Below are 27,184 nucleotides of genomic sequence, written 5' to 3'. Positions count from 1 at the left end.
ATTCATAGGCTGAGTCAATATTGACTGGAAACATATGACTGGCCTAAAAAGTATGTAAGGCATTTTGTTTAAATGCTCTAGTGTAATTTATGTGCTAGCCTATCTAGTGATCTATCTTGTCAAGCAAGCAGATATTTTTGTTGTTTGATTTATGGTTTCCTTATGAAAAACCCTTTATAGAGCACTCACTTAACTCATTGCCTGGCTTTGGCAGCTTCAGACGTTTAATCCATTTTAGATGGATACCAATGATTGCTGCCAGACCTCCCAGTCAAAATGGATTGGGCATTGATCGCTGTTGGTGGCAGCGAAAAATTATCATTTACAGATTAGTAATATTAATAATGGCCGTGTTTGCTTGTATTGCAAATAATTTATTTGTCATTGTCACACTTTTCTTTCATTATACGTACCACGTTTCCTAGCAAGGGTGAAGGGGCAGAATACACTCTACACTGGTCAGCCGTAGGGCATTCATGGTAACACATACAACTAAATTAAAATGTAAACTGTGTGAAAATGTTGCCTAACTGGTTACTGCTGACTAGTTTTCGGCCAAGTGGCCATGGTCTAAAACAGAAGTAATATTACAGTTTGAAAATAATCTGAGAGATGGATCTTTTAAGCATTTATAAGATACAGACTGCAAAGGCCTCAATATTTATTGATGTGTACTATTTTATATTAATTATTCATTCAATTTTTGAACCGCATTATCCTCATTGGGGTCACGGGAGGTGCTGGAGCTTATCCCAACTAACTTCGGGCCAGAGGCAGGGGACAACCTGAATCGGTGGCCATCCGATCGCAGGGAACGAGGAGACAGACAACCACTCACACATTCATACCTATGGGCAATTTAGAGTGTTAGGGTGTAATCAGCCGACTATGCCTGTTTTTGGAATGTGGAAGGAAACCAGAGCACCTGGAAAAAAAACCTCACACAGGCCCAGGCAGAACATGCAAACTCCACACAGGTGGACCGACCTGGATTTGAACCCAGGACCCCAGAACTGTGAGGCCAACACACTAAACAGTCATCTGCTGGGCCACCGCACCTTCTTTTTATTAATTTAAAAACAAATTTAAAAAGACACTTGCCCTGTAAAAGGTTGAGATGCACACCGCTTGCCAGAGTTTCCTGCAGTATTCTTCACAATGGTTAAAAAAATAATCTGTTTCACTATGCATGTGCATTGGAGTGCATTTTTTGGGGAGGCAAAAATCAAGCATCAGCGGCTAATGCTGTGATGCGAGCTTTTGCGATGCTCCTTGGCCCTTAATTGGCTGATGATGAGGCTACTTATGACGTCACCCTTTCTCTCTCTCTCCTCCTCCTCCTCCTCCTCATCCTCCTCATCCTCCCCCTCCTCCCCACCTCCATCACCTCCTCTGTATTTTTCTCCTACCCCAACCAACATGGCCGCTAAGTCTGATGGAGCAGCGGTGGCTGTGGAAGATGACAACCCGCCCAGGATCCTCTCGGAGCCAGGCCAAGCCACCCCCGCTACCGCCACCGACACCGACGCCGACGCCGCCTCCACCACGGCGGTCTCCGGCGCCGCCGTCTCCCGGCCACGGCGCGGCCCGTCGGGCGGAAAGGCTTACACGCTGCTGGACTGCTGCTGGGTCTTGTGCGCCCTTCTCGTCTTCTTTTCCGACGGCGCCACCGACCTGTGGCTGGCCGCCGATTACTACCTGCGAGATGACTACTGGTGGTTCGGCCTGACGCTAGTCTTCGTGGTGGTGCCGTCCGCCGTCGTGCAGGTTCTCAGTTTCAGGTGGTTCGTGTACGACTACACGGAGTTGAGCGCCGCGGACGGGGCCACGCGAGCGGTGGGCGAAGAGACGGGCGACGCCGCTCTAGGTACCAAGGACAGCGACCCGAGAGGTGCGGTCGCGGTCGCGGCAGCGGCGAATGCGGTCAACTCGACCGCCGTTTCCGCGTCCTCTTGCCCGTCCGTGGCGGCCCAAAGAGGCGAGAGTCCTCGGAAATGCTGCACCGTGTGTATGTGGGTCTTTCAGACGGCTCTCCATGCCTTACAGCTGGGTCAAGTGTGGAGGTAGGACACGTTGGCTTGAAATGGTCTTTTTGTTGTGTACTCGCAATGTTGGTCGTCTCACAAACACGTGTCTGCGGTCTGACACCGTGTGAGTTTATGTCATGACTTTGGCTGTTTCTTCTTCAAACGTGTCAATGAATGCATTTCTAATCAATATTGCAATTAAGGCAAGGCGCGTGTATTTGTATAGCAGAATTTTACACAAGGTAATACCAAGTGCTTTAACATCACGTAAAAATGAGCAAGATGAACACTGGAAATAAAAAACAGAAGTAAAATGACTGATAAAAAGTCACCCTTAATCAGTTAAGAGAGTTATAAACAATTAAAAGTAAAACAATTAGAAGTAAAAACAAATACATTTTCTATTTCAACAAAATCAGCTGTTGTGAGCACGGCAAGGGAAGGAGTGGTAAGCATGTCTGCCTCACAGTCCTGAGAGTGAGGGTTCAATCCCCACTGGCTTCCTTCTGTAAGTTATCTGTGTGTCTGCGTGGGTTTCCTACCATATCCCAAAATCATGCATGATTATGCGAATGTTAAAAATTAAGACGGTATAATCCTTTGTTGGTTAAAAATATGTTTTAAATCAAGAAACATAAAACAAACAACAAGTATTAATGCATAACTGTTGCAGTCCTTGCTGTATGTGATGGCTCACAGCTCTGGGGCCCTGGATTCGAATCCAGGTCGGTCCACCTGTGTGGAGTTTGCATATTCTCCCTGGGTCTGTGTGGGTTTCTTCCGGGTACTCCGGTTTCCTCCCGCATTCCAAAAACATGCTTGGTAGGCTGATTGGACACTCTAAATTGCCCCTCAGTATTCTTGTGAGTGTGCATGGTTTTCCTCCCTCCAATAATCTGTCCAACAATCCAGGGTGTCCCCCGCCTCTGGCTCTGAGACAGCTGGGATTGGCTCCAGCACCCCTGTAACCCTAATGAAGATAAATCGGTTCAGAAAATGAGAAGAGATTAACCTATTTGTGCCAAATGTATGTTAAATCTTACAGTAAGAAAAAATACAAAAAAAAACAATTCATAACCATATTGAATTTAATATATTATTTTTATACTGTGCCTGATACCATTCTCACCAAAGATTTTTTTGTCCTACCACATGAGTGATGAGTGTCCACATCACAGTATTAAACATTGCAATTCACCATACGCCAGCTAATTTCAAAAGGGAGCAAGTGGGATTTTCCATAATTACATGCAGAGGCTGTAATAAAGTGCATTAATAATCAACAATAACATGCTGAGAGATGCATGTTAAGAACAAACTGGCTAATGAGAATATTGTGATTAAATGACATGTTATACCTGACAAAATATGAAAAAGCTTGCTGCTAATATAGCTTTGGCTACGCTCAAAATTGAGTGTAAAATAAGATACCTTACAACTATATTACCTGTGGTTAATTGCATGAATCCATGGATGAGCGATGACATGCATGTTGAACCCGGGCTTGCGAGGGTTTTCTCCGGGTACTGCGGTTTCCTCCCACATCACCAAAATGCGCATGGCAGGCTTGTTGAACACTATAAATTGCCCTTAGGTATGAGTTTGAGCATGCAGGGTTGTCTGTCTATGGCTAGCCAACAATTGAGGGTGTCCCCCACCTGGTGTCCATGATTGGCTGGAAAAGGTTCTAGCACCCTCCGCTACTCTTGTGAGGATAAGTGCTCCGGAAAATGAAATGAAATGCAAAACAATTAGCAAAGTTTAATGATTATGTGAATGTTTAATGATTATGTGAATTTGAAAACATTTATTTCTTCCAATTTTCATGCAGGATGCCGTGGTTTTATTATCGTGCTTCCACATTTGTATACATTGAACTGCATAAATATGGTCCTTTGAATTACTCTGCCGTTATTGCTTCCAATGTGGCAGTATAAAATTAAGATTTTCACTTGCCATTGTTCAATTGTGGGTTATCTCCGATAATATGATGGTTGTTGCTCATGATTGTGGCATTTTCTCTTTGTCCTATAGTTTCATTTTTGTTTGCATGTTAAATGTAGATGCCCTGGCAGCCATTTACTTAACTTTTGTGTCATTCGTCAACTGGGCTTTATTATGGCAATAATATCCTGGTGTATTAAGCTGTCATTCATTGTTTGGTTGCCAGTGATTATAATAATTTCCATTAAGTATCACCAATTGTATTATGGTAGGGTGCCTTGGCTTATCAATGCTGAACAGAATAGCTTCTTTCCTGTATATTTGTTTTTCAATATCTCTATTTGCGATTTAGCTGCTAAATTTTAAAGTTTACACTCAGATTTGGATCATACTCAGTATGAAAAGCCACCAGGAAAGAACCTTCTGTCGAACTAACAAGTAAGTACACCTATAGTCTAATTCAAATTTTGTGGCACGTCCCCTTGCAGTTCAATCTGGAATTTTTTGCAGTTCAAGGACCTTTAAGGTAAAATTATCTTGAATTAATTGTTTGGCGAAAGTAAAGGTTGTTGTTCGCAACCCTGACATATTTGAATGAATTTAAAAATAATGAGTACACAAACTAAAGCTTTTGAAAAACAACTTGTCCTGTCGTTGCTAGCATTCTAAAGGCATGTCCCTGTCCTGTCTGTCAATCACACTCCCGCTTATGAGCATCGAAGCTAATGCGTTTAGCATGATTTGTCTGTCAACCCAATCATGCATGCTAGAATTCTGGGGCAGAATACAAATCTGATAGAGAAGAAGGTGTGTTTCTGAGTGTTTCCAGGAGTCTGCACCCAAATGGTACAGCGTTTTATCCTTTTAAAATGTTAATACTACAATATTGTCCGCATATCCTGTGTCACGTCTTTTAAACTGCAAATTCCCTTCATTAGTATAAGAAATAGCCCTGCGATTGGCTGGCCGCCGATTCAGTTCATCCCCTGCCTGGTGTCCGAAGTCAGCTGGAATCGGATCAAGCACCTATTTTCATTTTCTATAGCACTGCCGCAACAAGTAGAAAATCGCCTCTCTATTGCAGGACCAAGCACCAACTATGAGTATTTTTCTTTACAACGCAATGTTTAAAACAGTAACTTTGTTATTTACCACTATACCTTTCGCCTCAGAGTGTTCTAATTCATAGCCAATCATGGACAAGCTATGGTGCAAAGTCAGATCATGGGACGTGTGGTTGTTCCTTGCCTTGCAGTCACGTCACCCCCATGTGTTGGATTTCAGCTCAATGGAAATGACTTTTGCATTTTGCCATCGCACATTGATTCTTGTATGTTTTGCTCATTAGAATGAAAACTTTCCGCCACACTGGCCCTTTGTGGTATAGTTTGTAGAAGATTGTTTTGCATTTCCGTCTTGTTGTCCTCAGTCTCATGGTCGCACTGGTATGAGTTTTTTATTACTAGTGTCAAATATGAAACAGCCAACATTATAATGGTTTTAAAAGTCAACCCCAAATAAGGCCTATTGGAATGCAAAAAAATATGTGATGAATAGTTACTAGGCTTTATGCTATAGTCATCGATGTAGAGTAGTTAGGTTGCCTGGTTTACTATTATCTTCAACCGCTTGGTCCAACTGCAGTTCTCTGACATCTCTTGTACCAACTTGGCCTTCTGGAATTTGTTGTTAGCCTTTTCAATGTTGATATGTTCCTGCAATGGATCCTCAGGAGCTCCTCTAACTGAAAGAGTAGTGAATTGCCACTCGTCCCCCATTAGAGTTGATACTTGTCTCCCTAGCAATGGCATCGTGTGAAGCAAGATTGTATCTTTAAAAGGTGTTTCTGTTTAAGTATGTAACGGCCATGGCGTGCAAATGGAGAGGCTCATGTAAAATTCAATAGAGTTATTGATTATGAATAAAAATATGCCCGCGGGAAAAGTGTTGATGATCCACAGCCACCTGCCTGTCTTATCCGTCGACTGATGTTTGTCTGTCAGCCTCTTCTGAATAATTCACCACAGCCCTCTGGGGAGATGTCAATCAAATGTCCGCTTGTGTTTGTGTGCGTATATCTGATTTAAACATTCTCAGGGAGGTCTCACTGCTTTTGGGTTTCTTAGTCGAAAGGTGTGTGTGGGCCAGCTTGGTTAATCTTTCAGGAGGAGTTGTCAGGCATTTTTCACACTTAAAATGTTATCATACCTTCATAACATTGAAAAAAATAAGATTGAGAGTTATAGAACACTTTATACGCTGTTTATTGTCTTGTAATCAGGCTGTTTGTCTCTAGTGCCAACCGTCATCCCTTGCATCTGTCAGGTGTAACGATGATCTGAATATTACTGGTGAGCCTCCTAAGCCTGGGTGCTTGACTCTACTTTTGGAGCATAAGCCCAGAGTATGTCTAAAAAACCATGTCAAATTCATCATTGTCATGTAGTTATAGTTTCTTTTGGATCCATTGTCTGCCAACTAGGGCTACGATAACAAATCTCCTAATCAATAACTTTATTTATTCATCTACTCGGTTTAAAACATATTTTAAAGAGTTTCTTCCATTTTCAACACCACTTATCCTACTCAGGTTCACAGGTTGCTGAAACATGTCTCAGTTCACTTTAGGTGAAAGGCAGAAGACACCCTAAACTGGTTGCCAGTCAGGCAAAGGGCACACACAAAGACACACACACACACACATTTGCACTCCTAATAACATTGGCATTGAACGGTAATTGACCGTTCAATTACATCCTACACCTTAAGAGTAACTTTCTATTTTTTATTTTTATGTTTTGTTGTTCATTGATTCATGCATCTTCTGTACCGCACATCCTCGGAAGTTTGCGGGGACTGGTGGAGCCTCCCCCAGCTGACCTTGGGCGAAAGACAGACTACACCATAGATTGGTCGCCATTCAGCTACAGGGCACACAGAGAGACAGACAACCATTCGCACTCACAATCATACGACGACCAGCGGAATCGATCCCGCGCCTTCCTGCACCAAAGTCAGGCGAGTGAATCCCTACACCATGAGGGGGGCTTCGTTTAGGGAAAAAACAGTCAATACATTCATTTTTTTTTTCATTTTCAATTTCTAAAATGCAAGAATCATCAAAAGAAATCAAAGACCATGATTGACATTTGCAGGTCACAAAAAAATGATATGTTGGTCCGTTCCGAGCCCCCAGGCTTTGAACTTGAGACCTGTGTACTACACTGTGTATATAGGGCCCATGCATAAACCACCAACCAAGGGCTGGGATTAAAAGATCAACTATCTATAACAATTGTTCCCTAAAATCAAAGCACTAGCAGTGCAGCATTGCAAAAAGCAGAAGCGAGGAATCCATCTAGGCTAACGTAAATGCTGCCAGGAAGTGAAGAGCATGGGGACTTCAGCAAGCCTCTTCATTTTTTCGTCCACTAATGTTCCACAGAAGCACGCATCAAGATATTATTGTGCTTAGCAAGGAGAGGTGTGGGAGGCATTTGTGTCTCAGAGCTCGTATAACTGGTTGATGGACATTTGTTAAGGTTTCCTTGGCCATGACTTGTATGTTTCCGTCTGCCAAAACAGCCTGCTAGCAAGCATTTCAGTACAGCTGCCCCTTTGCTAATGGATGGTTTGTTCACATCAACGCAACAATGCTGTGAAAATACAAATATCCATTTTCGTCATTTGAGACTTGCGGCGCCATCCAAAATGGCCACTAATGCTCATTTTTCTGAAAAAGCCCTCTCGTACATACCCAACGCATGAGTTGCCATGCACTCTTTAACACTGGGATGCAGCTAGTGTGTTTGTGTTTCTCCAAAATCCACTACACTTTCGAGTCACAGTGAGTTTTTATGAGCTCGCCCCTAGAAAGCGCATTGTTAGCCTTGTTGGAAGCTTTTTCGCGCTCATATTGTTCATTCTATTTACTTATTTTCTTTTTTCCCGGTAAAGATCGTGACGAGTAACATCTTCATGAGTGCCGCAATGAGTTGCCAGCCACGGCTCAGGGAGCAGCAAAGTTTGTCCCGTTTTATGGCCTTTTGCTCTAAATGAAGCACTCTGTTAGAATTGCTCCATGTTAGCATTCAAATTAAATCTGAAGCAGCTGATGTATCTGAATGGCAAACCGTGCTTATACAAGTTTTCCGTTGAATAGGTTCTAATGGTTTTTGAAGCCCATTAAATGCAGACTAAAGGAAAATCAGTCGTAATTCTCTGCAGCTTTTAGGAGATAAAGCGCTCATGGCTTACACAGGCCTAAATGCTTCTTGATTCCTCCTCCGTCACATTCCAAACTTTAAAACTCTATTGACATATAAAAAAAGGGGGAATGCAACTAAACTGTAAAGTTTAACATGGTATTGGTCGATCAAATAAAGATGCAGTGGGAAAAACAAAATGAATATGAATACTGAATGGCCTAAACAGACTGAACTATTGCAGTTTATGCAAGTTCTGCTTCTAGTTTGTGTTCAATAACAAATTTGAGGAAAATGAAAATTAAACAAATTGCAAGCTATTTAGTGTTGGTCCTTCAGGAAAATAAACATTAACATTTTAGAACCCACTCACACGAGGCAACATGGACGCTCAAGCATTGAGACCATGAGCTTCACCTGCGAGTTTTCAGATCACAAAGACTCTAAACCAGGGGTAGGCAAGTCCGGTCCTCTAGAGCCCTTATTCGGTATGTTTTCCATATCTTCCTCCACCAACATACCGGAATCAAAGGCCTTCTCTGCTGGCCTAAGAAATATCTGAATCATATATTATATTTTGTCCATCAATACGTATTAAATAATTCCAAATTGTCTGTTAGCTTCCTTTCATTGCTTTTCCCCCTGGTTGCACTGCTTCCAGATGTGTGTTTTCATATTGAAGCATTTAACCAAACACATCTCAGCCATTATTTGCTGCCAGGGTCAGAAATCTGCCTCAAGGCCTTCACAATCTGTTCTGCAGGCTCTACTGCATCAAACAAGCATCGATAAAACTGTTGCTTCAACCAATCAGAATTCGATTTGGTGACACCAAGGCTTTCTTTCAGGCGTATGGCTTTCACCAACTATGATTGGCTAGTGATAGAGTAGGCGGACCAAACAAAGTAAGCCAGCCAGAGATCGCAACCAATACTGAAGGCCTAAGTGTGAAATGCACGGTCCGCCACTGATACCAACAATTAAATTTGGTGGTATAGTAGATAGTCATACACATATTAAAACTAATATACCCACTGTTCAGACTTAAACCAATAAACAATACAGTAAAGTAGGTTAAATCTTTGAAATGTGCAGCTTTATACTTTTCCAAAAAAATCAGAATTTCACCTTCACAATAGTGTTTAACGTTAACAATTTTATTCTATTAATCTAAATAAGTGCACACTTCCCATTGATTTTAACAGCCTCCTATAGGGACAGAGATTTCTTTTGTTACCCCCATGTAACCTTGATCTAGCTTGTGCAAAAAGAGCAAATATGCTGAGAACGGTGCAATTGTAACGCAAAGGGCACACAGCTGTAAACGTGCACTACATTTCAGCAGTATGAACCCATGCTTTCAAATTCTGGCTGTGCAAATGCACTTATTAAAAATGTAGTGGTTTCAGTGGAATATTCACTCATACTGGTGTTAATGCATACACTTACTGTATATATTAACATTGTAAATAACAATGTAAAACATTAAATATACAGCAGCAATGTTAACCGCAAATGGTACATGGAATGTAAATGTTGTTTATATAATTATTCATGTAACATAATTCAAACTTTGAACATACATGCAGTAATAATTTCGAAGAAGTAGCATTTCACCTATCCTGCAGTTACACAAAAACAATAGTAATTAGCAATGCTAAATTTTGACTGGCATATTATGTCTATTAATATAGATTGTATTCAAAAATGTACAACAGCTTCTTACTAAACTGTGTTACGAAATGTCAGATTTTTTTTATGTTTCAATGTTTCAATAAGGAAAGAGCAAAAGTGAAAAACTGTTATGTGGTAAAACCTGGTTGAAAGGCAGACCAAATGCTGGCTGTAATAGGTTTACATTAGGAAAGTGAAATACAATAAACGTGATGCAAATTAACATATAGGTAACACAGCTATTGTGTTAAGCCATTGGTTAAGGAGAGAGCAAAAAATGAAATACCTTCCTTAACCTCTACTACATTTTGCTAATTAGTTTAGCACAACATTGAGTGATTCATTTAGTCAGAAATGATTTTAAATTTGATTATTATTCCTCTGGTATGTAACTAACAAGACAAGCATCACTTGCGCCTCATTTTTTTGTTGCTCAAATTACTGGAATTGGCATATTATTTTAAGGATGAAATATAGGTTATGACTTGCCTGTAAGATCATAGGTAGCCAGTTTAAGGCATTTGTGCACACAGCCTTTATGCTCTTAGTATGTTGAACAGGTTACCTTCTTGTCCTATTTCTTTGGCTGGTGAATGCCTAAGAATGAGCCATATTTGATTAAATTGGTGGGACTATACTATTTTCAATTAGGATTGGCCTAGTAAAGAGTGAGACAGGGTGGAATTTGGTGAATCTTGAATTCGATGACATTGACCAAATACACATTTTTGGTTCATCAGTAATAAGTTATTTGTTTTGAGAAAAACACCCTATATTTGGTCTGTTGAGTGTATTGACCGTATTAAATGTAATTGGCCTAATAATGCTACCAAAACCAGACTGCACAAGTTACCAATTCAAGCACTGAAGATGTTGTTTATGTATATATTTATTTCATTCATTTTATCGGTTTTATTTGACAAATGTTGCATTTGGATTGGGCCCGCCCGCAACCCAGTGATAGATGAAATTCTCCGACAGTACCAGCCCTGAACAATCAATCACCAATCTGTTTGAGTTTCTGCTCTCACTCAGCTATTTGCCTCAAGATAAACTTTTAAAGGGCAGAGATGGAGCACTTTTTATACATCACTGAATCATTGAATTTTTATGTTTTCACAAGATATGGCTCACTCTTAGACATTCATCAACAAATTATTTTCAGTGGCTCAACAGTAAAGTAGCCTTTCCCCAATTTAGAGGCTGAGGGTTGGATTACAGAACTTGGCTCCCACTTGGCACATTGTGGTTGTGCCTTTGGCTACAACACTTCACACCGGTTGCTCTTTGTAGGTCTTATCGTAACCAGGGTTCCAATGTGACTCATATGGACGATATTTAGAGTAGATACATTATTTTGAAAGTTTGAATAAAAGTGGTCACTCTCGCATTGAGTAGTGTAATATTACACCAATGTAATACAACAACGTATTTTGTATTTGTGATTCAAAATTGTATAGAGGAAAGTGTACGGTGTTTTTAGTGAACGCTTTCACATATGAACACCACCCGTAAAACAATCATGTATGGCACCGCGAGACAAATAAGGATGTTAACACCGCTATTACATTGTACAGTGCGGCCCAATGGAACGAGTGGTTAGTGCATTAGCCTCACAGCTCTGGGGTCCTGGGTTCAAATCCAGGTCAGGTCCATCTCTGTGGAGTTTGCATGTTCTCCCTGGGCCTACATGGTTTTCCTCTGGGTACTCCAATTTTCTCCACGTGCCTGATAGGCCGATTGGACACACTAAATTGTCCCTAGGTATGGGTGGGAGAGTTTATGGTTGTCTGTCTCCTTGTGCCCTGCGATCGGCTGGCCACTGATTCAGTGTGTACCCTGCCTTTGGCCCAGAGTCAGCCGGGATAACCTCCAGCACCCCCCACAACCCTAATGAGGACAAAGCAGCTGAGAAAATGAAATGAGATGAGATGAGATACATTATACATGACAACAGTTTAAACAGTTTGAAAACTACTTTTACGACCAGACATTATGAATATGGTGTATTGGGCCAAGAAATAATTATGTTATTATGTTGTCTGCTATTGATAGACAAACTATTCTTTTAAATTTGGAGGAAACATTATGAATGCTCATATTTTAGTACTTTTGCTGGACATCCAATACATTTTGAATAGGAGGTCGTTCCCAGTCAAAACGGATTGGATGACCAGCAGCAGCAATGGCAGCCAATGGGTTGTTCTCTCATCTCATCTCATTTTCTGAACCGCTTTATCCTCACTAGGGCTGTGGGGGGTCCGGAGACTATCCCACCTGACTTCGGACCAGAGGCGGTGGACACCCTAATCTGGTGGCCAGCCAATCGGAGAGCACAAGGAGACAAACAACCATTAATGCTCACACTCATACCTAGGGGCAATTTAGAGTGTGAAATCAGCCTACCGTGCATGTCTTTGGAATATGGGAGGAAACCAGAGTACCTGGAGAAAACCCACCCAGGTCTGGGGAGAATATGCCATACAATGACTAACCATACTGGAGCAATATCTTAAGAGTTTCGCAAATTTTGTCATAAAGTGTTAGCATTTAGCTTGACAGGCTTTGTTTTAAAACTTCATAAGGCCTTGTCTATCATCATCAAGCAACGTGAATGTGTTTTCGCGTATATGAAAGCAATGGGAGTCTCTTAGCAATGTTTCTTTTACATTATTTCAGCAAACGCTCAAACGTCAATCAAAGAGAAACAAAGGACTGTCTTGGTGTCTTTTCTGCTCGTCACAATGAGAACGAGTGGTGACGATAGTTGCAGCAGGCGGCTCAGGCCACGCCATTTTCTACAACACTCAGCGCAATTAAGATAGCAAGGCGACGACAGACTGAGTGAGGGGGAGGATAAGGTGTGGGAGCTGGTTGAATCCAGGAGAACAAGAGAGTCAAAGTAGAAATGAGAACAAATTAAGATGAGTCATTTCAAATTCAGCATGAAGAAGGGATGCCAAAGAAAAGAGGGATGGAGGGACAATGAAGAATTAAGGGTGAGAAAGTTGGACTGATAAGGTGACTGAAGCAGACATATCGAATTTCCCATAAACCAGCATAAAAAGCACAAAAAGCAAGACAGTGAGTCTCAAAGAGTGTTGTATCAGAAGAGTCCGCCACCTGCATTTGACAGCATTTGCAATTTATAGGTTAAACTCACCAGTTGCACTGGACGATTGAGAAGAAAATAGTTCTGCTGTAATGACAAAGTAATTTTAAATGTTTTTAGATGAATAATTTCAAATATTATAAAATTTTTGCCCCTTAGGCCAGGTAGCGCGAGTGGTTAGCAACACCGTCCTCACAGCTCTGGGGTCCTGGGTTCAAGTCCAGGGTGGTTCATCTGTGTGGAGTTTGCATTTTCTCCCCGGGGTAGCGTGTATTTCCTCCAAATACACTGGTTTCCTCCCACATTCCGAAAAAAAGGCATGGTAGGTTGATTGGATACTCTAAATTGCACTTAGGTATGGGTGTGAGTGTGCATGGTTATCTGTCTTCTTGTGCCCTCTAATGGGCTGGCCACCGATTCAAGTTGTCCCCTGCCAGCTGGGAATGGCTCCAGCAACCCCCGCGACCTTAATGAGGATAAATTGGTTAAGAAAATGACATGAGATGAGAACATATTTCCCACTCACTTTACTTTGCCTTTAGAATAAACAAACCTAGCAGAAATGTGAAATGTTTAAAGTAGGAGTGTAACGGTTCCCGTGAATGTATTAAACCATTTCCGTTTTGCACGATTTATGCATTGTTTCCTCATAACATTATTTTATAGTATTTCACACTGTAAATATCTCTGGAGTATAAATCCAACAACCCTAAGAAAAAAGACCTAATAAAAGAGGAAACATGGGGAACATGTATTAAATACATTACGAACTGATCATCCTGGAAGGCAATTTTAAATAAGAGAAGATTTTAAAATAATATGGCAATTGACATAGGGTTTGTTCATATGGTTGTTTTTTTATCTTTTATTTTTTACCCAGAAATATTTGTCCAAACTATGCCTATTAAGCGCTCCACAGCCAAACTGAAATGAAGATTTGAGATACTTTTTTGTCAATAGAATGTCAAATTCTAAGACAGGTTATACCAATAGGTATGAATTTACGGCACATGTTCCATACACATTTTGGCTGAATATGTATGATCTTTTGGAATGAACAAGCCAAGAGAGTCGCCAAGGGAAAGTCTTTTGATCTAGATCTGAGGCTTTGTGTTGCCCCAATTGTTCACTGTACAGACCGTGTCTCCCCTGCAGGAAGACTAGCTGACATTTATATCATCTAACCACCGTGATTGGTATTTGTGGCCGAGTGGTAGATTTCCTCCACACTCATGACGATAGAGCAGGGGTGGCGAATAAGTGGCTCTCGAGCCGCATCCGGCTCCAGGCCAAAAATGAATGTGGCTATTTGCTTCTTATTGTATTTTGTATATACTGTTGCTCTTTGCCTAATTTCATTCTCTATTAAAATATGTTAAAATTCAGCAGTGCCCTTTAAATACAAATACCTAATACATTATATTCAAAAAATACTTTGGCAGATTGGATTATTTTATGCTGCTTCTGATGTAAGGGATCGGCAATCCTCCTCCTCGTTTTCGGCAAGTCAATGCATGGTTTGGCTATTTGACTCTCACAGTTTAATTTTTTTTAATCTTTGTTTCTAACTGGTTTGCCACCCCTGCCATAGAGAATTTGTATCCGGGTTTCACATATTTGGGGAATTCTCTTGGAAAACATTTAAGAAATCCATTAGGTGTGTGTTATGTTGCAGCATTGTAATCCATTTATGTGATTGCATTCCCTGTATATATGTCAAACCTTAAACCCCCACATTTTTGACTTGCTATGATTTGACCACATAAAGTGAGGGCGGGAAATCTGTGCCTCTTCCCCATGGGATTGTGGGCCTACCTGCCAAGCTGAAGCCTCCTCTGCATCATTTTTTTCTACTCTTTCCTGTCTTTGCATCATACACTGAAATCAGAGTGTGCGGCCTGTTTCTGGAATGTCGTCATCCAGGTGCAAGTTTTTCCCCAATGTGGCTATAGATGTACGATTATTTTGAATGTTATGGCATACAGTGTAATAATTAATTAAAAAATAGATTGCTGTAATGATTGATAATTTTAATTAGCATTATTTTTTAATAAATCAGATGAGAATAATTTTGCTCCCCATAATTAAACAAATAATACAAAAAAAAAAAAAAAAATATATATATATATATATCTATATATATATCTATATATATATATATATCTATATATATCTATCTATATATATATATATATATATATATATATATATATATATATATATATATATATATATATATATATATATATATATATATATATATATATATATATATATATATATATATATATATATATATATATATATATATATATATATATATATATATATATATATATATCTATGTATATATATCTATATATCTATATCTATATCTATATATCTATATCTATATATATATATCTATATATATATATATATATATATATATATATATATATATATATATATATATATATATATATATATATATATATATATATATATATATATATATATATATATATATATATATATATATATATATATATATATATATATATATATATATATATATATATATATATATATATATATATATATATATATATATATATATATATATATCTATCTATATATGTATATATATCTATATATGTATATATATATATATATATATATATATATATATATATATATATATATATATATATATATATATATATATATATATATCTCTATATATGTATATATATATATATATATATATATATATATATATATATATATATATATATATATATATATATATATATATATATATATATATATATATATATATATATATATATATATATATATATATATATATATATATATATATATATATATATATATATATATATATATATATATATATATATATATATATATATATATATATATATATATATATATATATATATATATATATATATATATATATATATATATATATATATATATATATATATATAATAATATATATATTATATATATTATATATAATTATATATATATATATATATATATATATATATATATATATATATATATATATATATATACAAGTAGTTCAGAAATTGAGATGAGATGACTTGACTGTTTGTACTGTACAGATCTTTATTATAATATGGTCAACATACATTTGAAATATAAATAGGACATGCAGGTCAACTGACTGGTGCAAAAATGGCGTCTTTAAGTGTGTATATAATATGTTGTTAAGTAAAATGGATGGAAGAATAAAATAGTTTTTTGGATGATAGGAATGAATTACCAAATGAAATAAAACATTGTCACTGTGCTGATGTGTTTTTGAGATAAGCATAGTCATGTGGAGGTCATAGTGTGCCTTTATTTATTTATTTATTTTTTATTTTGCATTGGCATGTTAACGGACTATGATTCTCCAATGCAAATCTGGCAACCCAAACGGGAGAGTATGTTGTGCGCTTCCTGGTTGCTGGAGCATCTTTGCCGCCAGTACATATTGCCAAGATCCTTAGCACTGTACCTTAATATCTGCTGACGTTATGTTAATTGTGTGTATTAGGTGGAGTAGGAATGAGCGAACCAATGCACTTTATTGAAATTCTATTTAATGGACCAGCTTGGATTGTAAAACTTAAGATAAACTTTAATGGTTAATGAATGATCAAGACCTTTTTATCAGTAATTAATTGGAAGATTATTTCCCAAATGTATAATGAGCTCTCTATACAGTTAATTGCAACACATTATGGTCTCTCATTCCGTTTCCATCTACTTGAGTCAACATTGAGTAATATACTCTGTAATTTGCAAAAACTCGTACATACTGGTTTTTTCATTCTTCCGTACATCCATCCCAACTTATTTCACGCAAAATTGAGTTATGTACCTTAAACTATGCTATAGAAATCTACTAGAAGTTTTTATCTTCAGAAAGTCAATTGCTCATTAGAGTCATTCACATTTGCCATGAATAGTGCTCCAGCTGTAGGCTGGAGTGGAAAAGAAAGAAAACGCATGTATTCTGGCTTATAGTTTTTATAGCCATCTTTTTTTGTGACACATCATAACATGTGTTCATTTCTTACCTGTTTCTTCTACATGATCCTCTGCTGCTTACTTCACCTCCCAAATTAGAAATAGCACCTCCTCCGCTATCTTCTTTCCTCCTGTCTGCAGTTTTCTTTTTACGTGAGGGAGAAAATCTCTCTCTGTATTTTAGTAGGGCGACTGTTTAGTTCCTGCTGTGATTTTGCCACCTTTCTGTAGCAGCACAGATGATACGAGTAGTGTGAAGATTCATGGGAACAGTGGAACATTGGATTCAAAGAAACCAAAGGATTTGTTTGTTTTTCATTGAAAATTCATGTTCTTCAAATTTAAAATGTACATCAGCGACGCTTAAAATTTTGGGTGGTAGGATAATTGTACAGTTTGTCTTTGGGTTAATTCTTAGTCCTTTTTACTCACACATAACCCTCTCGTATTCACGTATCACGTAAAATGGTTAATAATCTATAGAGGTTAAAAGTGTGTCCAATCACTGAGAAATCCTGTAACGTTGATATCGATTGGCTATGGGGTGTTAAAACGACCTCACAGTCCTGGTAATTATATTATGTCAGTGTCAACATGTCATTATATAAATGTGATGTGGCTATTTATTCATTCATTCATTCATTCATTTTCTGAACAGCTTATTCTCATAAGAGTCGCGGTGAGTGCTGGAGTCTGTCCCAGCCAACTACGGGCAACTGACATGTGAAACCCTTAATTGGAGGCCAGTCAATCACAGCAATGTGACTGTATTTCAGGAATGTTCTTGTTTTTATCTAAAACCTACTCATTTTACTTTGATTTCCTGATCCTAAAATTATTAATTCGGGACTTATTGTACTCTATGGTTTATTTAAAACCTTCGTCAGAACAGCCAGATTAAAATTCAGATACATGTATTTAAAAATGAAACTGAGAAGAATTCACAAAAAAAAATATTCAGAACATGAGCATACCCCTGGCTGGACGTTTGGTCGCTGAATGTTTGGTCACCAGACGTTTGGTCGCCCGGACGTTTTGTCTCATATTTTCTTGAACATTGAGTTGGATGCCTCACAGTCTCTTGCTCACTGGGTTATTATTTTAATTGAATGATCGATAGCCTCAATTATCACTCTACAACTGGACTGTATTTGTGTGTGCACACCTGTTCAACACTCATGATCTTGTACCTGTAATGGAAACTGTTCCTCGCTCACTCAGTCACAAGCAGAAGGCTCATTCATTCATTTTCCGTACCGCATATGCTCACAAGGGTCGATGGGATCCCAGCTAACTACTCAGTTGATTCAATCAAATACAAGCAGTTTGGCTTCACCACTATCTTAACCAGACTACAGGCTACCACCCCGATCATTTTTATTTTATTCATCAATTCATTCATTTTCTGAACAGCTTATCCTTACAAGGGTCAAGAGGGTGTTGTATCCTGTCCCAGCAAATTACGGACACGCACGATGACCAGCCCAATCTCAGGGCACAAGGAGACGGACAACCATTCATGATCAGATCATACCTAACGCCAATTTAGAGTGTTCAACAAGCCTACCTTGTCTGATTTTGGGATCTGGGAGGAAACCTGAGTACCCAGAGAAAACCCACACAAGTCCGGGAAGAACCACTTGGCCTCCACTTTTATTTTAATCCATATCAAACTTGTCAATAGAAGCTTTGTTCAATGGCGAGCCAAGGGGGGCAGTGTGTTTGTTTCCCTTCCACTGAGTGGCCTGAGGGGGGCCTGCATCACTAGCTAGGGACACCGTGTTTATTCTGCAAAAACAAGAGTACACACAGAACAACATAACACACTTTGAATAACGCACTTCCTTCACCCTGGATTTCAAACACATGGCTCAAAATAGCACTCACTTGCAAACAGACATACACACAACTCACTTGAGTGGTTATGTGGGACACCAGCTTGGGGATAGACAACTGATTCACTTTGAGTGGCACATGGATATTTATAGAGTGTGTATGTGTGCAGTGTGAATGTTCGTATCACTGTTTTGGCGATGGTTCATGTGGCTGTGTAACCATGGTACCAATGTGTTGGAAAAAGTTATATTTTGGTGGACAGTGAATCAACCAGCATAACTGCACATACAGAGAGACACACTATGGACTTAATAGATTTATATTTTCCATCAGAAAACAAAAATGACTTAACCTTGTCTAATGTGACTGTGTTGTACTTACATGAAGTCTGTGCATATTAGTCATTTACTGCTTTTAACACCTTAAAATAATGGTTTAAGTTATTTTTACTTCTAGGTATTTCAGGAAGTAAAAACCTGAATGAATGAATATATAAAATCTATCATTTTAAGAGGATGAAAAATTAAACACTTAACTGAAATGACTGGCCATTGACGGCGATAGGCGTCAAATCCATTTTGTTTAGGTGGACTATTTCTCCTAATTCTATTTTTGTACTTTAACTACTTGTACTTCTACTTCTTGTACCAATTTTACTCCCAGTTGTACTTTTTCTATATCCAACTATACACTACTAATATTATGGTAATTGTTACGAGTATATTGGTATTGGTACAGTTCTATTTAAATTATTTTTTAATTATCCCATAATATAATCTTAATTGAATTGAATTATTTAATAACCATATTTGCTACTTATTATACCACAATATCAGGCTCAACTAAAAGATTCCTTATGTATGGATCAATATTGGTTAATTATCTTATGAAATTCCCTTTAGCACAGCTCTATCTAGTTGAAGTACTGTACTACTCCAACTACCACCATCTATCACCACCACTACTATTACTGTGTCTTACGATCCGGTGCGCCGTATATATGAAACAAATTTTAAGATAGGCCATTCATTGGCGGTGCAACTTATTATCCGCTGCGTCTTATAGTGCGGAAAATGCTTTAATTTGGAATCGAATAGAGCCCAAGGGCAACATTAATATGATATCTTAATTGAATTTATCATTTGACAGGTGGCCCAAAATATTGTACCATGGGACGAACGTTTGCGACCCTTATTGTATGATAATTTAATTTAAAAAAAAAACATTTTCTTTTATAAATAGTGCTGCATTCAAATGGTTGAAATTGTTAAAATGCTCGGAAATTTGTTGATCTGTCTTCTCGGTTATATTTTTTTGTTGTGGTGACATGCCAAAGTTAAGGTGTGGTCAATGTAAAAACAGTTCATTTTTAGAGCAATTCTGGCTTTGACGATTGTCAATAGAAATATAAAGGAATTATTACCTCGTCAGCTCAAGAACATGCTTCTTGAAAATCTTCTGCTGGTGTCTTTTTATATCCCTTTAAAATTGGGCCACATTTGTAGGCAACATGTAGTTGTGGGACAAGCAACTGGGATGAAAATGTGTTACACCAATAAAGAAATTCCCAACTCTTCTGTAGCAATGCCAAAGAGTCTATTTAAGTACTTGACTCTTCTTTGGTGGGATTGATGATTGAAGTATGAAGAAACCCTCGGTAGCATTTTTTCTTGTTATCAATCAGGAGCCTCACTGGTGCATAAAAGAACAGCAAAGGAGGGATTTGTTTGCACTGATCAGTGTGTGATTTTTCTAGCACATGGATGAATCGTGGCAAGGAGATTGTTGAATATTGCAAAGAGAAAAAGGATCTGACTCCCCGTATTCATCACTTTTATAAGCCCATTATCAATACTTTCTCTCTGTCTTCCATGCATCCATTCATCTTCAACTGGCTTTTTCACCAGATATCCTCCATAAACTGTGATGGATCAGCACAGGTGGCAGTTCAGCCATTTTACCCTTTCTACTCTTATTCGTCCGGCCTTTTGTTCAGCATAAATCTCATCAAATCCTTCCAAACACAGCAAGTTTCCTCTTGTTTATCTGTTTTGTTCCAACTCTTTATTTCTTCTGTACAACGAAAGGAGGTAAAGACGGCTATCCACACACCCACTGTTGTCATGGTAGCAAATTCATTACATGCTGAACCAATGTCAGATGAGCTGTTGCATAGGATTTACTGGATGAGGGGGAGAACAACATCTCCTCTGCATTTTTTGGACTCTTTGCCAACCTGAAACTCAAACCTGCCATTTCCCTGTGAGATCGACACACAGTTCATTCCTCCAGTTTTTTTTCTCTTCCTAACATCCAATCTTGTGTGTCATGTCCTCATTCACTAATTTTTTTCATAGATTTTTTCAGCCTCATCATCAGCACCCATTTCTCTCGCTCCCTTGCAACATTCTTTAATTCCTCATCTTCATCCTAGTTTCCTTTGTTGCTGTTTTCATCTCCTTTTGCTGCTGTCTACATCAATTTCCGCTTTCATTTTCATTCATTTTTCTGACTTCCTCTTCTCATTATCTTTTCTTTCTTCCAATCTTTGTCTCTAACTGTCTTTCCCTCCTTTGAAATATCTCTTCTCACTTGATTTTTGTCCTCATTTTCGCCGTCAAGTCCTAACTCCGCCTACTTACGGCTTCTCTCTCTTTTCTCTCTCCATCTTTCGCTGTCTCTGACTCTGACAAAAAGACACACAATTCTCAATAAGTTTACACTATACTGGTCATTTTTAATTTACAGCAGGCTGGCAGACTGCTGTTCTAATGGCTAATCAATCCTCAATTAATTGATCAGCCCTGATTAAAAAATAAAAGCAACACAGTTAAAAACATTCAGTAAACTGTGAGGTTTCAAAGCAACCAAAATTATAATATAACACTATGTAAACACTTCATCACACTCTTAATACAACTCAAGTCTTTTTAGACATAAATAACTAAAATGTAAATAGAAGGGAAAAAACGGGGTTACTGAAATATATAAAAAAAATAATGACTTGAGCGGTTATTTTAACAAGGCATCTATTTGGAAATGTAGCCACTGTCTTATTCATCTGTTGAAATTGTTTTCAGTTTACAACAAACATAAAGAAGCTGTCTTAATTGTTCTATGGTTTTTCATCAAAATATATACCATATCATGATTTAGCTACTTCCTCTACTTCAGGTACATCCACGCCCTCTACTTGGGCGCCCAGAGTCGTTGGCACAGCCAACGTTCTCACCAGCGCTTCTACTGGCGGCTAATGTTCGAGAGCGCCGACATCACCATGCTCCGCCTCCTGGAGGCCTTCCTCAAATCGGCACCGCAGCTTGTCCTTCAGCTAAGCATCATGATCCACGGAAACACAGTCCTCCCACTGCAAGGTGAGACACTGATACATGATTGAGATTTTTTTCAAATCTATTGGTTCTTGTCATGGCACGTTCTTCCCTTGATTGTCAAAACTCTATTCTGAATACAGGACTTTCCGCTTCGGCCTCTCTTGTGTCACTGGCCTGGATGATCGCATCCTACCAGAAGGTTCTGAGAGACTCGCGTGATGACAAGCTCCCAATGTCCTACAAAGCTGTCATCGCTCAGATTCTCTGGCACCTGTTCACCATTGGGGCCAGGACGGTGGCCTTTGCCCTCTTTGCCTCCGTCTTTCAGCTCTATTTTGGAATTTTCATCGTTAGTCATTGGTGAGTCACGACATTATACACTATTGTAAAACCAAAAATGTCAAATGTCATTTTTAGATGAGAGTTTTTAGATTCTTACATTTAAACCTCAGTGGTTCTCGTAAGTGCCACGAGTGGTAAATGGCATACAAAAGACTGACTTAATTAAACATTCAAACCACCTCTTTCAATCCACAACTGTGCATTTAATACACAATACTCATTAATTTTCCATACCGCTTATCCACACAAGGGTGCTAGGGCCTATCCCAAACAACTATGGGCACTAGGCAGGGGGAAACCAAGGAGACGAACAACCATCAACGCTCACACTTACAAATAAGCCTATCGTGCATGTTTTTGGTATGTGGGAGAAAACCGGAATACTCAGAAAAACCCATGCAAACCCAGAGAGAACAAGCAGACTAAACACAGGGATTAAACCTTTGATTTCACCTGGGATTGAACCCTTGATTTCAGATCTGTTAGGCTGACGTGCTAACCACACCATCACCGGGCTGCCACCACATCATTCAGTTAATTCAAATTAAACTGCAACAGATGATCATTTATTGTTATACAGCTGTTTTGTTTTCAAATATTTGGCCTTTTACCAAAACGTCATTAAGATGCAGGAATCAGCTCATACTTAGAAGTAATGAGCTGATACTGTACAGTATGTATAAAAGTTGACAAATTGTCATAGATATACAGCTTTTGAATGCTAATGTTTTAATAGACACCCAATTCATTTTGACTAGGATCAGCGCTAGCATCTTCCAGGTTAAATAGATTGGACGTTTAGCACCATCAATGGCATTCAATTGACTAATGTTGGACCTGCTGGTGGTAGTCAACTTGCCACGTATTTTTTCATAGTTTTTGGGAACAACTGCTCTCTTTGAATATGTGACCTGTTTTTGACTGTCTACTGTGTGGTTTCCCAGGTGTATAATGACCTTCTGGATCATCCAAGGAGAGACTGACTTTTGCATGTCCAAGTGGGAGGAGATCATCTACAATATGGTGGTGGGCATCATCTACATCTTCTGCTGGTTCAACGTTAAGGAAGGGCCCAGCCGACTCCGAATGACCGTCTACTACACCGTGACGCTGGCTGAGAACGTAGCGCTGACAGCCGCCTGGTACACGTATCGCAGTCCTCACACCTCGGACTCCTATGCCCTGATTGTGGTGTGCCTGGTGGCCTGCAGCTTCGCCTTGGGGACATTTTTTATGTTGGTCTACTACTGTTGGCTTCATCCTGACGGGCCAGTTCTTGGCACAAATTGGGGAGGGTGTGTGGATGAAGGGATAGCTAGTGCGAGTGGTGTTGTGGGCGTGATTGACGCCTGTCTCACCCCTTCCCAAGGTTCACAAACAGACATGGTTATTACCAGTCCACCCAGGACTCTCCCCAGGACTAAAGACACGAGTGACATGGTTCCCGGAGAACAGGAGAGGGACAAGGAAAGGGATCGAGATAGTTGCCTCCCAGTATTCCAGGTGCGTCCATCCCCTTCTTCCTCCCCGGCACTCCTCCACAGGACCTCATCCTCCCAAGAAGGTCCTGTGATCCGGATCGACCTTCCAAGGAAGAGGTATCCGGCCTGGGATGCCCACTTTATCGACCGCCGCCTCCGTAAGACCATTTTACTTCTGGAGACCACTTCAGCAGTCAGCCCCAGGATACAATATCGAAGTAGCATGATGGGCAGTAAAGAAGTGCTCGAGTATGAGACCACTGTTTAGGCCAACCGGTGCTATTCAGATAAGAAATGCAGTCTGGGATGAAGACCCAGTCAGAGACTAATTCTAATACCAGGACACCGTCCACCAGGAGACACTGTTTTACAGAACAGATGGCTGTTAAAACTGATTGTAAAATGTGAAGTGCAATCTCTTGCCAAGGCATTCTCTTCGCTTGATCTGGTCCAGGTGAAGGCTCCGTCGGCCAGCTGTCAAGGGAGTAGGAATCATATCGTCTTTGTCTAAGTAGAACGTTTGCAGGTAAGATATTGAATCTTACATGGCGGGACAGACTAGTAAAACGCTAGATTTCATTCCTTATGGTCAGAATGAGATTAATGTGATGATGCACAAACATAAGCTTCAGACTCAAGGGGACCCTTCACCCCTCATAAGTGGTAAAACGAACAAGGGTGAGAGTTCAATGACTGTTCTTGCAAGGGATTAGAATGAAATCAAATGCTGACATGAGAACAACATCTCATTCCTAATTTGAAGGCTAAACTGAATGAAATTAGACTGAGAAGGGTAAACACAAAAACTAGGCTCCAGTGTTCAAACGTCAACCAATTGAGCCTAGTTTTAAGATTACATTAAGAGTATAATTCATGTTGACTCATATCTCATCCCACCACAAAAAGATCTACAGTAGTCACAATGTTCCGCTTTTTGGCTGCATATCCGTCTCTGACCTCCAAGAGCATCACACACGGATCCATCTAGTTCCAATCATGGGATTAAGTGTTTACATCACATTACCAAGGACTGATGTGACTTGAGAGCCACCTCACACTGTTGTACAGTCAATTAAATACTAATGTCAGTTATAAGCTAGTAGAACACGTAGTTACTGTAGGAGACGAGTGGCTTGGCCGAGTTTAAATGTTAATTCAAGTCGACTTTTAGCAAAATAGTGGAAGTCATGTAGTTTGACAACATATTTCACTTTTTTATTGGGAATGTATGATTTCCTTGAGTGCAGCGTTATAGAAAATGGATGAAGGGACAGTTAAATTATGTGAAAATTTCCCTAAATGTTGCTAGATGTTATCAGGGTATAACAATTTAGCTTGATTGGCCAAATGATGGATGAAGAAAACTTTTTAAACTATGTCACATTTATTCATAGAGCCCTAAATCACCCCAAAAAAACAAAAAGGGCTTCACAAACATTCAACATTATTCATTTTCTGTTTAAATATATCACATGTCTTGTTTAAGGGAACAGCAGTAAATGGTAATGTTAGCAAAAGCACTTGTGACCAAGTTCAATTGAAATGCTTAATGTAGCAATTAACGTTCCACTAATTAATTACACTTCTCAAAATATGATAAATAACCCTGTGAAACAACAGTAAAACAACAACAAAGTAGGTAGGGAAAGTTTTGTACAATACTGAATGTAGCTCTACACGCAATACTACATTTAAGGCATATTCATATATGAGGAAAGTCTATAGTTCACTTACTTTGTGCCGGACCCAAATACATTTAACCTGAACATTTTTGGTGCTGTTCCTTTTCACTCTGCAATTTTTTTTCAAGCGGCCCAGGCTGCGACAACAAACCTACACGCGCAAACATGGTTCAATCATTGAACAAAGCCATCTGGGCAGGGTAACGCAACAAAACATGGGAGTAAACAATCACAGATTCCAGCTTTCAGAATTAATTCATTCATTCATCCATTTGTCTTCCGTATCCATCATCCCCGTAAAGGTTGCAGGGGTGGCCCGAGCTTATCCCAGTCGACTTCAGACGATAGGTAGACTATTCCCCTAGACTGATCGCCAGTCAGCCATAGGGCAAACAGAGAGAAAGACGACCATCAGCATTCACAATCATTCCGCCATCTGCCTCAGTCTCACAGTTCTGGGGTCAAGGGTTCATTGTGTGTAGTTTGCATGTTTTCCACACGCTTGCGTGGGTTATTTCTGAGTACTCTAGTTTCCTCTCACATTCCAAAAACATGCATGTTAGGTTGAATCCTCTAAATTGCCCTTAGTTATGAGTTGAGTGTGGGCGCAAATGGTTGTCCCTCTCCTTGTGTCCTGTGACTGACTAGTCAGGGTGTCCCCTGACTGGTGCCCAGAGTTGGATGGGTGAGGCTCAAGCACCCCCTACAGTACCCTTGGGAGGATAAGGGGTTAGGAAAATGAATGAATACTATAGAATTATTGGAATCGACGTATATGTGCGTCATTGGATTTGATTGAATCGACTGATATGTCCGTCTTTTCAAATGAGAGGTATACCTTTCATTGCAATTGACAAATATGGCCATCTTTGGAATTGTCCTGGCCCAAAGACCAGACACAGGTTCTTGAGGCCAGGTCAAAGAACCTATCTGGCTTTCACGTCAAGGTCCTGCAGTCTTTGGCCTTGAGTCCACGTCCAAGGACAAACCTGAAGTTCAGATCCTTGAGTCCAGTTCCAATGACCGGTGTAATGAAAATGAATGAATGTAGCATATCTTATTGTTATTTCTAATACTTGCATTCCACTTATAATGTGAATACTTGAATGATGACAATTTCTAATTAGGTTATTTTTAATTATGTTCCATAACTAATTAGCATATAATTTACATGATTTGGACACATTAGAATGTACCTGGATAAAAGTAATAAAGGGTAAGTTAATATTGTGAAAGCATTTGGGTATATCATAAGATAGTAGTAGCAGTATACACATATGGAGATCTTTTCTACATTACAAATGCTAAAAATGATTGATTGTACTGATCCTTGATGACCAAAACATCCCAAGGGGGACTGTTAAAGTTTAGTGCTTGGGATTTTGAACAAAGGAAAAAGGCAAAACTCACTTTTTATTTTTAGACTCAACATACACAGCCTCAAACGTTTCAAAAAGTTTGTTTCTTTTTAAATCCCCTGCTGGTCGAAATCCAGCACT

General features: G+C 38.9%; 1 protein-coding gene across 1 annotated transcript; it reads left to right on the top strand.

The window, feature by feature from the left end:
- The first annotated feature begins 1,341 nt into the window (after positions 1-1,341).
- Positions 1,342-26,438, top strand: LOC144203905 (XK-related protein 7-like). Its single transcript, XM_077727510.1, has 4 exons — positions 1,342-2,063; positions 22,023-22,222; positions 22,321-22,540; positions 23,467-26,438. The coding sequence occupies exons 1-4, from the start codon at positions 1,420-1,422 to the stop codon at positions 24,269-24,271; spliced, it is 1,869 nt and encodes a 622-aa protein (XP_077583636.1). The 5' UTR covers positions 1,342-1,419; the 3' UTR covers positions 24,272-26,438.
- Positions 26,439-27,184: the final 746 nt, after the last annotated feature.

The sequence above is a fragment of the Stigmatopora nigra genome, chromosome 1 (assembly GCF_051989575.1).
Source record: "Stigmatopora nigra isolate UIUO_SnigA chromosome 1, RoL_Snig_1.1, whole genome shotgun sequence".
Classification (NCBI taxonomy): Eukaryota; Metazoa; Chordata; class Actinopteri; order Syngnathiformes; family Syngnathidae; genus Stigmatopora; species Stigmatopora nigra.
Note: the sequence above shows the minus strand (reverse complement) of the source record. Positions and strands in the feature narration are given on the sequence as shown.

Coding starts and splice junctions, on each gene's coding strand:
- LOC144203905 (XM_077727510.1), top strand. CDS start 1,420: ATGGCCGCTAAGTCTGATGGAGCAGCGGTGGCTGTGGAAGATGACAAC. Junction 22,223..22,320: donor CACAGTCCTCCCACTGCAAG/GTGAGACACTGA, acceptor TTCTGAATACAG/GACTTTCCGCTTCGGCCTCT. Junction 22,541..23,466: donor ATTTTCATCGTTAGTCATTG/GTGAGTCACGAC, acceptor GTGGTTTCCCAG/GTGTATAATGACCTTCTGGA.